The sequence below is a fragment of the Crocuta crocuta genome, unplaced genomic scaffold (assembly GCF_008692635.1).
Source record: "Crocuta crocuta isolate KB4526 unplaced genomic scaffold, BGI_CrCroc_1.0 scaffold971, whole genome shotgun sequence".
NCBI lineage: Eukaryota > Metazoa > Chordata > Mammalia > Carnivora > Hyaenidae > Crocuta > Crocuta crocuta.
The window spans coordinates 224,388-235,537 of NW_027527401.1; the positions used below are offsets into that span (position 1 = coordinate 224,388).

Consider the following 11,150-nt stretch of genomic DNA (forward strand, 5'->3'; position numbering starts at 1 on the left):
CCCCCCCGCCATGTGGAGTGAGGTGCTTCTGGGTGACTTGCTCAAGGACTGAGTTGCCTGTTTCCTCAACAGTTTGCCGTTTTTCAAGTTTGCGACCAATGAAGCAATTCAGAGGACAGAAGCCTACGAATATGGCCAGTCTCTTGGGGCGCAGACCTGCTCCTTCCCCAGTTTCCAGGTACACCGGGGCCGGGCTGCCCAGCGTGGGGCCGGCGGGCGGGCAGCGCTAACACGCCTCCGACTGCTGAAGGTTTTTGAGTCCTTACGCAAAAAGCGATAAAGTGGTTTTAGAAGTCGTGAGGAGGCATTTGATCTGTGAAGCTTGAGAAGTAAGCCCTGTTGAGTTGAGGATTTTGTTTGCATATAAAATGCTTGTTGAGTGTTTGGTTTCCAGTACTTTCCCGGCAGCAGCTTATAGCATCGCGGGGAGAGCGCAGTGGGAGCCGGGACCATGTGGGTGTAAATGTCGGGAGCGGAGCGAGCGGGGGCGGCTGTGCTGGCGGGCGGGCTGGGCCGCGGGCTCCTGCTGGCGAGCCGGCCTCACCCACCTAGTAAGCGGGTTGAAGGGAACGAGTGAGTTTCCCAGAAGCTCATTTGTTGACTTTCATTGAGGGTCCCTTGGGGGTCCCCCGGCTGGCTCAGTCTGTGGAGCGTGTAACTCTTTATCTCGGGGTCGTGGGTTTGAGCCCTATGTCTGACGTAAAGGTTACTTAAAAAATGAAATCTTACAAAAAATAAGGAAATGAAAGATGAGATCCGTGCAGGAACAGGGCTTGGCGCTGTGAGGCCGCTCCAGCCTGGGGGGGTCGGGGGCTGGGGAAGAGCCTCAGGCCACTCTGCCCTGTCCCCTGGCCCCAGGTGTTTAAGTTCATCTACTCGTGCCGCCTGGCGGAGATGGGGCTGGCCACGCAGGCCTTCCATTACTGCGAGGTGATTGCCAAGGCCATCCTGACGCAGCCCCACGTGTACTCCCCGGTGCTCATCAGCCAGCTCGTCCAGGTAACGTCCTCTGGAGCGTTCTCCCACTGACACTGGGCCGACGGGACTCAGGAGCTGAGTGGGGCCCATTGGGGCGCTGGGGCTTCCTTCTTGAACGGCTCCCGGGATTTCGACGTTCTCGGGCCGGTTCCCAGGGTTGTGTGCGTTAGCATAGGAGCTCCTCAGCCCTCTCACCTCCATGTAGAAACTGAGCAGCAACTTCGTGCCCCGGAAACTCTCACCGTGGGCCACTCGAATCCAGCAGTGAACGGTGTGGGCTCCGGAGCCCTGGCTGCTCCGTGGCCCGCCTCCGTGTCTTGCTCTATAGAATGGGGACCACGTGACTGGCCTCCGGCAGCAGGCGAGGCACAAACGGGACAGGACGGGGCCCAGCGCATGGGGACACCCAGCACAAGCTGCCCGCTGTGCCAGGGCCCCCTCCCCCCGGGACTTCCGTTCTGGAAAATGCACTCACTTGGTAACTCGGGAAAGTGTCGTATTACGAGAATTTTTAGACAATTACGAAAATAGAGTAATGAGTCTTTCCGCCAGCTTCAGCAGCGAACGCGGGGCCCTCTTGTCTCATCTGTCCCCACGCCCCTCACCATTGCTCTCCCCCCACCGCCCATCGGAGCGTATGCACTTCCGGGTCCGCTCAGCATTTTGGTCAGTGAAGCCAAGTCCGCAGAACCCGATGTTGGGGCTACAGACCGCCGGCCCCTGCGCAGCTGGGCTCACGTCTGGGTTCGCGAGGGAGGCGTCGTGGCCCCCAGCTCCCTTGCCGAGATCTCGGCATCGCCAGCCGCTTCAGCGCAGGCCCGCGGCGCGCCTCAGAAGTCCTTCCTGGGTGACGATGAAGATGCCTTCGTTCCCGGGCCCCCGTAGCTTGCTTGTGGTCCCCGGCGGTAACAGGCTCCTTACCCTTCGGGTGCGTCTAGGTTGCTTCGCAGCTGCGGCTCTTCGACCCTCAGCTGAGAGAGAAGCCGGAGGAGGAGTCCTTCGCGGAGCCTGCCTGGTTGGTCCAGCTGCAGCGCGTGGAGAAGCAGGTCAAGGTGTGGGGTTCACTCTCCGTCTCGGGAGGCGTTGTGTCAGAGACGTGCCGACGGGCGTGGTCCGTGCCCCTGTTTTCACGCTGAGGGTGTCGGGTGTCAACGCTAGGATTTCAGAGACACACGGATCCCCCGGCTGGGGGTGGGGTCGGGGGCTCCTGAGGCGCGGACCCGGGGCCCGCACAGGGCTGGGGGAAACGCCTGCCGTCTCCCGTAGGAGGGCGCCACGCCGCGGAGTCCGGATGGGGCCCTCTCTCAGCGCTGTCCCAGCCCCCCCGGCCCTGAGGCTGGGCAGCTCGACGGCCCAGGACCCACCCAGCCAGGCAACCCGCTGCTGGCGCCGCCTGTGCCCAGCGCCGAGCGCTTTGGCCAGGGTGTGCGGCTGTTGCCATTAGGTGAGCCCCATGCCCCACGTGGAACCTTCTCATCCTGCCTCCAGGAGAGCGGAGAGGGCGTGCCTCCGCTCACGTCAGCCTCTCCTCTCCCTCTGTGCTTACTCCCTCCATGAGCCTGTCTGGTCTTGAGGCTTTAAACATCGGCTGAGAGGGTGGGGGGTCTGCTGACCCCTGGAGGCGCAGGCCGGGAGGGCTCCCTGAACGCGTTGGTTTCGGGCAGCCGCTCCCCAGGTTGCGTTGGGGTCTCGCTGTCATTTAGAGCCCTTGCCTCGCGTCATACTTAATGACGTCCTCTCTCTGGGCCTTAAGAAGTGTGTGTGCTGCTTTTCCCCAAACCACGGAGGCCCCCGCACCCTGGCACTTCCTGGTTTGGTGCTGGTTCTCTTGCACATAACGAGAGAAAGGCGGCCGCACAGAATGACGTGTGATAAACGGTCTCCCAGCCGCCAGTCTGTGTCTCCGAGTGACTGGCGTTTGCCCGGAGATCTCAGGCCGCTGTTCGCTCTCTGCAGCTCCGCCGACGCTCCCTGCCAGGGTGCCGCTGTTCCCGGGGCCGCCGCCCCCGGGCCCCCTGGAGCTGGGGCCTGGCTGTGGGCCCCTGGGGTCTGCACTTGGTTTCCCAGAGGCCTCTGGGCCTGACGCCGCAGCTCTGTACCCAGGACCTGGCCTTCCCGCCAGCGCACCGTCTCTGCCGGAGAACGAGCACCTGCCCCCGGAGGCCGCAGGCCAGGACCCAGGTGGGTCTGCCGCGATGGGGTTCAGTGTCCAAGGAGGTGGTTGGTCGTTTGTACTCGAAACAAGTTGCATCGCCTCCTGCCTGCTAAGGGTTCTGGAAGCTGTAGGTGGAACGGCTAGTTGATGTTCATGTTAGCTTCTTTCGTGACTCGGCTGTTCGTGAGGACGCGGAACGGAACTGGGTGTCCCGGGTGTGGCGAGCCGGCCTTGAGGTGCGCCCGGGCCAGGACCTCCTCCGCGCTCCGCTGTGGCTCCCATGCTGTGTACTTGGGCACCGCACGGTGTAGACCTGGCTTTGAAAACGAAGCCATTTCCAGTCTCGGACTCAGGCCCACGCTGTGGAGGCCAGGGCCCGCACGAATCTGCCACCGTGGCTCTCTCTTCCCTTGACAGGGCTGATGGTGCAGGAGGCGCTCGGGAGAAACTCGCTTCCAGAGCGGAGAGAAGACGGTTTTGGCGGAAAGTTTGCTCATCTGGTACTCTGCCGCTTTTTGTTCTTAAGCTGTTTGTTTCTGTAAACTGCATCGATTAGGAGCCCAGACTTGTCACTCTAGTCTTAAGTAGAAAGATGATAGTGAAGATTAGGAAATTATCCTTTAAATTGCTTTTCAGCAGAAAAGCTTCTCTGAAACAACTTAGCCCCTTACACTACGAAGAGTTGGGGGAAATGTTAATGAGGAAAAGGCTCATCTGATGGTATGCAGATACCTTATGGCGAGGAAGTGCCTGTTTGTAATGAAACTGCTTGCAGTGGAGAGCCTGCCCACCCTCTGCATCTCGCTCTCTGCAGTAGAATCCCTGAAAATCTCACTGGTTTCTTAAAATTGAGATTTCGTTTTATCGGACGTGTCCGGTATAAACACCACCTCTGTTTGCTCTTGTCTGAGTGGGTTGCGGGGGGACGGGGAGGGACGCTCTCTGCACACTGCCTCCTCCAGCCGTCTTTAGAGAGACCAGACCTCTGCGGGCACACAGCATTATCTAAACTTCTGTTACACGTTCTGCCGTAAGAATAATCTATTTTTGTGTAGAATGACAGTTGGTCTGTTTTGAAAATGGGGTCTTCAATCAGCGATAAGTATTTTCTAAAAAATACAAGCCTGTCTTTTAAAACGCCCCTGGCCTGCTGTGCCCAGTCCCCTCCCTTCCTGGCAGCCCAGCAGTGCCCCCTGAGCTCCCAAACCCCCTTCCGACTCCCGCGGGTGCCCCGATAGACTTGCTGGCTGACCGCAGGCACTGGGTGGGGCAGCCAGCCCAGCCCCTACTCACTCTGCCCTCTGCCCGAGTTACCTGGCCCCTTGGTGGTGTTCTAAAGGCCCTTGGGGAGGTGCCCCGGGTGAACCTGCTCCCCCGTTGCCTCGGGACAGGGCTCCGCCAGGACGTCGCAGGACTCCGAGGTCCCTCCGGCGTGGGAGCGTGCCAGCTCCGGCGCCCTGCAGCCGCCTCTCACGTCCACGCCCGAAGGGAAGAGGTCTGCGCCGGCAGCTGGCAAAGAGGCCAAGGAGCCTAAGAAGGTAGCACGCGGCCCGGCTCCGGCACGGCAGGGGCACCGGGCCTGGGCCATCGTTCTTTTGTCGGTTGGGCCACACGGTTTGGGAAGGGTCCTAAGCGCACATGAAGCACGAAGCTTCATGAACGTTTGTGCGTCCGTGTCCCGAAAGGGGTATGACCCAAGTGGGGTTGGAGCAGCGCAGCCCCCCATGCCCGCCCCATGTGTTCACGGCCTGTCGGCGCGCAGCCCCAGAGGGTGGTCTCTTCTGACCTCTGTCACCAGTGGCTGGTGTCTGCTGCTCTGAGGCTTCTTACAGGGGAGGCCGACCTTTAGACGCCCTCATGTAGGAGCATAGGTTGTGGGCAGGTGCACACTTGTATTTATCCTTCGTCTCGGTGACGGATGCAGCCGTTGTGTTCGTGTGGGCTTGTTACACGAGCAGTTCTGGGCTGTCATCCTTTGGCGAAAGCGCTCCTTTCTCTTGGAGCCCCAGCCTGGGAAGAGGCCCGTCCTCTTCCACACTCTGGGTCGGCTTTCTACTCTTCGTGCTAGTTAGCTTATGAGGAGCATGGTTCTTTTTGGGGGTGGGTGTATTTTTGTTTTTTATTTATTTATTTTTTAAGTAGTCTCCACACCCAACGTGGGGCTTGAACTCACAGCTCTGAGACCAAGAGTCATATGTTCACCAACTGACCCAGCACGTGCCCTTCCCCACCCTTTTTGAAGTAGAATATGGTTCTTAATATAGTTCAGTTTATCAGTTTTTTTTAACGGCTGGTGTCTTACTGAAACCCGGCGTAAGGCAGAGGTGCAGGCACCGTGAGCCGCAACGTGATGCGTCAGCGAGACGGAGCGCAGACCCGTGCCGCTCTCCACTGCAGAGCTCCGAGTGACAGGCTTGAGGGCACACGCGGCCGCCGTTGCTCCTTCCCGGTTTCTGTTTGTTCTAGAAGAAGCAAAGCACAGGATTCGAAGAATAAAGTCCGTGTCCCTGACACCTAAGTTCTCCTAGCGGAGGACCCGAGGGGACTGTTCCAAGCGGGTCCCACAGGCCTTCCCAGCTGTCATGCCACTGCTCAGTCTGGGAGACCGCCAGAGGCCGCCGTCCGTTGGCATTTAGACAGGAACAGCTCCAAAAGGCACATTGTTCACGTTTGTAAATTGTGCTACGATACACATGACGTAGAAGTTACCGTTTTAACCGTGTTTTAAGGGTACAGTTCAGGGGTGTCAGGCGCATTCAAGCTGTCGTGCATCCACCCCCCATCTGTCCCCAGAATGTGTCCGTCTTCCCAGACTGGACTCTGTCCCGTTACACACAGACCCGCCCTCCCCTGTCCCCTGCGTCTGTGGCTCCGAGCGCTCGCCCCTCCTGTGAGCAGACCCTCCAGGGCCCTCCAGGACTGGTCCTCCGCGTGGGGCTCCCCGCACCCAGCGCCGCACCCTCCATGCCGCTGCGGTTGTTTCTGTGTGCAGAGCGGAGAATCCTGGCTATTTCGCTGGCTGCCCGGGAAGAAGAGGACAGAAGCTTATCTGCCTGACGACAAGAACAAATCGGTGAGTGCCCTAGGATGGGGCGCTGCCGGCGGCGGTGACTCAATGCGACGGTGTCGCCAGCAGCGGTGGTGCGCACGGCACACCCCAGGCGGGCGTCCCCTGGGTGCGCGGCGTCACGCGGAGCCACACTCCAGTTCTGTTCCGCCGAGTCTCCTGACCTCTCTCTCTGTTTTTCCCGATGGTGGCAGATCGTCTGGGATGAAAAGAAGAACCGATGGGTGGATGTAAATGAGCCCGAGGAGGAGGTGAGCTGGGATCCCCACAGTGTGGCCGTGGGCGCCTGGGAGGCATCTGTCCGTGCCTGGTGACCTCGGGCCCACGGGCAGGTCTCTAAAGCGGCTTTCTCTCCGCAGAAGAAGGCTCCGCCGCCACCGCCGACCTCCCTCCCCAAGGCCGCGCAGGCTGGGCCCCCCGGTCCCGGAGGTCCCCCCAGAGCCTCTGTGAACATGTTTTCCCGGAAAGCAGGTAACAGAGTCAAGGCAGAGGTTAGACTTTGACAACATGTTTGTTGCCCCCAAACGGCAGGGTGTAGGGACCGTGGGTGTGTGTGCAGGCGGGACACAGTGTCAGAGGGTGAGTCCCCAGAGAGGTGCCTGTGTCTAGACCCCAGGGCCCTGCTCAGAGACCCTGCGGTACTAGCGGCGGCAGCGCAGTGCACGTGAACTCGGGCTGTGAGACGCCCCTCCCCCCATAGAAGCCAGCGCTGCGCCTGCGCTGTGGGGGGAGCCGCGTCCGCGTCCTGGGAAGGTGGGGCCCGGGGCAGCGGGTGCGCTGACCTGTGTTCACCGCTTGCCCCGGTGCAGCTGGAGCCCGAGCGCGCTATGTGGACGTGTTAAACCCGGGGGGGCCCCAGCAGAGTGAACCGGCTCTTGCCCCTGCGGAGTTTTTTGCTCCTCTTGCCCCGATGCCGATTCCTACCCACTTGTTCGGACCAAACACAGGTAGGTGGCACGGGACCTCCTGACCTTGTACCTTCTTTCTGAGGGCCCGTGGCTTTAGTCTCCCTTTAAGAAGAATGACCAGCTGATGTGCAGAGAGCCTGGGGTCCATCCGTGCTTGTTCATGGAGCCCTCTCCGTGTCCCCACAAGTGCACTGTGGGGAGCCCTTCCCCTGGGGTGGTTCTGCATGAAACCCCAGCAGTGTCATGGGTGGAATGACAGCCTCCCACTCTGTCCCCTTCACAGACGCAGAGGAAGGCCTGCCTGCAGAGGGGGCCGGCAGGGAAGGGCAGGCCCCCGCGGGGGGACCGGTCAATCCAGAGCCTGCCTCGGAGCCCCAGGTGAGCCCCTGCATGAGCCCCCAGGCAAGCGGTGCCTCGGGGATGGGAGGGGGGACAGGGAGCATTCGCCCCTCACCCCCTCCCCCGGAAAGTCAGCCTGCCCTTTGTGTCATTCCCGTCGCGCCCCGGAGAAGACTGTTTCCATGGAAGTCTTTCCCCTGAGCGCTGTCCCCGAGATATGGATCGTGACCACGTGGTGCATGTGGTCTGGTATCTTTGGCTTCCTGAACTCACAGTCTTAAAGAGATTTAAAAAAATAATTTTTTAAAATGTTTTATTTCTGAGAGAGAGAGAGAGAGACACAGCATGAGCAGAAAAGGGTCAGTGAGAGAGGGAGCCACAGAATCTGAAGCAGCTCCAGGCTCTGAGCTAGCTGTCAGCACAGAGCCCCACACGGAGCTCGAACCCACGAACTGCGAGATCATGACCTGAGCCGAAGTCGGATGCTTAACCGACTGAGCCCCCCAGGCGCCCCTCGCTGCTTAATGCTTAAAGGGTCACGTAACTTCTCAAAGCTTCTGTTTGCTGTTCTGTGAAACAAGGTGACAGGACACCCACACACAAAGCCATCAAGGGGCCCATGGTCTGAGTTCCCCAGAGATGGGCTGTCGTGAGCCCCGCGGCTGCTCAGAGGGGCACATGCTCCGAGTGGGGCTCCTGGGCCGGGGCTGGGGCGGGGGCCTCACAGGACTGAGGGCTGCGGCCTTTCTTCTTTCTCTCGCAGGTGTTGGGCTCACCAGCGTCCCTCCCTGGCCCTGAACTCCCACCCACCCACCAGGACGGCTCCCAGGGAGGAGAGGTAAGCCGCTCCCACCCCTCGGTACCTGCCCGGAAGCTGGGCTGAGGACCTCACCCGTTCGTACCGTCCAAGTGGCTTCATCCTTTTAAGCGAGAATGTTGAGTAGGAAGAGGCAACGCAGCAGCTTCCTGGCGCTTAGAAGGCGTGTCTGGGGTCCCGCGGCGCAGCGGTGACTCTGTGTCTGCGCGGTTGTGCGGGAGCCGCGCACAGAGCAGGGTTCGAGCGCCCGCAGCCCAGGCTCCCCTCGGCACGGTAGTGCCACGCTCGCTCTTCTCCCGCAGCGTGAGGGTAGGCCCCTCCCCCCAGACTGACGGTGGTTTCGTAAAAAATGTTTTCATGTTTCTTATTTATTTTTGAGAGAGCGACAGAGACAGAGTGTGAGCGGAGGAGGGGCAGAGGGAGGCACAGAATCCAAAGCAGCTCCAGGCTCTGAGCTGTCGGGCTCTGTGCTGACAGCACCAGCTTGAGATTCTCACTCCGTCTCTCTCCGCCCCTCCCTGCTCTTTCTCTCAAAATAAGTAAATAAGTGTAAACTTTTTTGTTAATTAAAGTAAAAGTAAAACCCTGCCTGTTAACGGAGGAGGTTGCAGCTGACGGTCTGTGTCCCGGCTGGCCCGCGTTGATGGAACGGCCCCACGCAGCTCCGGGGTGGACGCGGCCGCGCGGGGCAGCAGCATGCCGACCTCTCACTCGTCTGTGGTGTGTGTGTGTTCTTGCTGTCTCGTAGCTTTCGCGCTGTAGCTCACTGAGTTCACTATCACGTGAAGTAAGCCAGCACCTTTACCAGGTACCTGTGGCTGGCGGTTCTCACTGAGCCCGAGTTGAACTGGGTCGCCTTTGTTGTCCCTTTAAGAGCGCTGTGCTGGCCTGTGTCCTGCCCTGTCACTAACACAGCCCCGCCGCCTCCCCGCCCTCCGCTCGCCACGGGATGCAGTGTTCCTTTCTCGCAGTGTCCTCGGAGGCGCTCTTGAGCCGTCCGCTTACACTGGTGACCCAGCCGACCCCAGAACGTTCCTGGTGAACGACGGACTTTTGCGATTGTATTCTTTCCGGATTGTTTTTGCCAAACGGCGGGCCTTGGGTGTCGCCTCACCGCATGTGAGGGTTTCAGAAGCCCGCCGGGGGCCAGAGAAGTTCCAGTTTCTGGTCAAGCGCAGGGCGTCCCTGGGCGGGCGGGCGGAGCGAGGCAGTGAGGCTGTCCTCGGCGGGCGGGCAGGGCGACGCAGGAAGACTTCATCTGCTGTGCGGCTCGCACGACGAAGCTTTCCCGTTGCCTCCACGGAGGCTTCACGGGACTTTACTTATTAAAACACTGGGTCCTATAGTTGGACGCTCTAGGTCTGAAGGGGTCAGAAATACCTACTAACCGCTTCCGGGTGGCACTCGGGGCGCCCCGGGGCCGGGCACTGCCTGCCGTCGCGCGTCCTGCTCCCTGAAGCACTGTGCTCTGCATGCTGCTCTAACGTGCACCTTTTTCCCGTGACCCGCTCGGTAGTGAAATCCAGTGTCAGAACGAGTGTCTTCGAGCTGCTTCTGTGGCTTCCTTAGAAGTGCCATGGGGGTTACTCGGCAGTAGCGTTTGCTCACAGGGGAGACGCGCCGCTGTGTGCTGTCGCCATGTTGAGACGGGCTCTCTGTGCTTCTCAGGCTCCCAGTGACCACGCCGCTGCAGGGGGCGCCCCCGGGGCCTCCGTGCCCTTCTACAGCCCTGCTCAGTTTGCACAGGTGAGTGCCCTGCCGTCTCCGGGGCCCAGGGGGTGGGAAGAGGGGAAGAGGCCTTTCCCCCACCCAGCGCCCCACCTGGCCTGCTGCCCCCGGCCCGCCTCGCTCTGGGCCCGCCTCCCCTCCGCCGTGCCAGCCTTGGGCCCCTTCACTGGGCAGCCCATGGCCACAGCGGGAGAATGCTCCTGAACGTTCTGTTTCTCTCTGCCTCTCGCTCCTCCTCTTCAGTCTCATGCCTGTAGGGTACAGACTGGCTGCTGGCTTGGGGGGAGCTGAGTAGGGGGNGGCTCCCGCCTGGCTGTGCAGCTGCTTTTCCGCTTGGGGACCGGGTGGTGCTTCTCCTTCCGTCACCACCGTCTCGCTTTCCGAGAGGTTTTGCTGGCTCACTTCAGCCCAAGTAAATGCCTGGTCTGGCCGCCGCCTGTCCCTGGGCGCTCCCCCCTCCCCCCCGCCCCGCATCCCTGCCGTGGCAGCCTGGGCCGCCGCCCTCCTCGGGTGCTCTGCTGCAGGGGCCACCTCCCTTCTCAGCACCCGACCAAATGGCAGAGGCCTTCAAAGCGAATGTCTAGACCTGGTCCCGACTCGGTCCGTTGTCCAGGCTTGCGGAGGATGCGTGCAGCCCGCCTGTTCTGTCGGCGGAAACGGGCCCGCGGACCGGAGTCCCCACGGCCTCGGAGGCTGGCGTGTGGAGGTCCACCCTCTTCCTTGTCTTTCCAGACCTCTGCCGCCTCGGGGGGCTCAAGGATGGGGAGGATTGGCCAGAGGAAGTACCCGGCGTTGAGCTAGAAGGGTCCCTGTCCTGCAGTAGCATCTAGAACCTTCGAATTCTGCTCCCCTGGGAAGTCAGACGGACTGATCGCCTGCACCTCCCTTGTGTCCCCACATGGGCACAGCGGTGACTCCGCGTGGCTGTGCTCGCACTTCCTTCTTCACCGCCCGTCTCCAAAGCGTTGCCTTTCCGGTGCTGGGCGAACAGAGGGGGTCTTTGGCCCCATCTCTCACCTGACAGTGACTTAAGGGCAGCACATCCTTAGTCGCTCAGGAACGCTGCACCGGGTGAGGCCGGAGCCGCCTTCGCTGCACGAGAACGAGGGCACCGCTCTTCGGTAACGGGGTGTCTGGGAAACCTAACCGTGCTCTGCC

General features: G+C 60.9%; 1 protein-coding gene across 7 annotated transcripts in view; it reads left to right on the forward strand.

The window, feature by feature from the left end:
- SEC16A (SEC16 homolog A, endoplasmic reticulum export factor) overlaps nucleotides 1-11,144 on the forward strand; it is a 31,251-nt gene extending 20,107 nt beyond the window's left edge. For 6 of the 7 annotated variants that reach the window (XM_077752904.1, XM_077752893.1, XM_077752925.1 and 3 more), the window contains 16 exons: nucleotides 73-178; nucleotides 859-999; nucleotides 1,917-2,030; nucleotides 2,245-2,422; nucleotides 2,935-3,159; nucleotides 3,551-3,633; nucleotides 4,525-4,671; nucleotides 6,126-6,206; nucleotides 6,395-6,451; nucleotides 6,560-6,671; nucleotides 7,010-7,147; nucleotides 7,392-7,486; nucleotides 8,211-8,285; nucleotides 9,013-9,072; nucleotides 9,933-10,010; nucleotides 10,725-11,144. In XM_077752904.1, coding sequence (XP_077609030.1) covers nucleotides 73-178; nucleotides 859-999; nucleotides 1,917-2,030; nucleotides 2,245-2,422; nucleotides 2,935-3,159; nucleotides 3,551-3,633; nucleotides 4,525-4,671; nucleotides 6,126-6,206; nucleotides 6,395-6,451; nucleotides 6,560-6,671; nucleotides 7,010-7,147; nucleotides 7,392-7,486; nucleotides 8,211-8,285; nucleotides 9,013-9,072; nucleotides 9,933-10,010; nucleotides 10,725-10,793 — 1,759 coding nt within the window. In that variant the 3' untranslated portion in view covers nucleotides 10,794-11,144. The remainder of the gene's footprint in view (nucleotides 1-72; nucleotides 179-858; nucleotides 1,000-1,916; nucleotides 2,031-2,244; nucleotides 2,423-2,934; nucleotides 3,160-3,550; nucleotides 3,634-4,524; nucleotides 4,672-6,125; nucleotides 6,207-6,394; nucleotides 6,452-6,559; nucleotides 6,672-7,009; nucleotides 7,148-7,391; nucleotides 7,487-8,210; nucleotides 8,286-9,012; nucleotides 9,073-9,932; nucleotides 10,011-10,724) is intronic. The other variant, XM_077752933.1, reaches the window with a different exon arrangement.
- The last annotated feature ends 6 nt before the right edge of the window (nucleotides 11,145-11,150 follow it).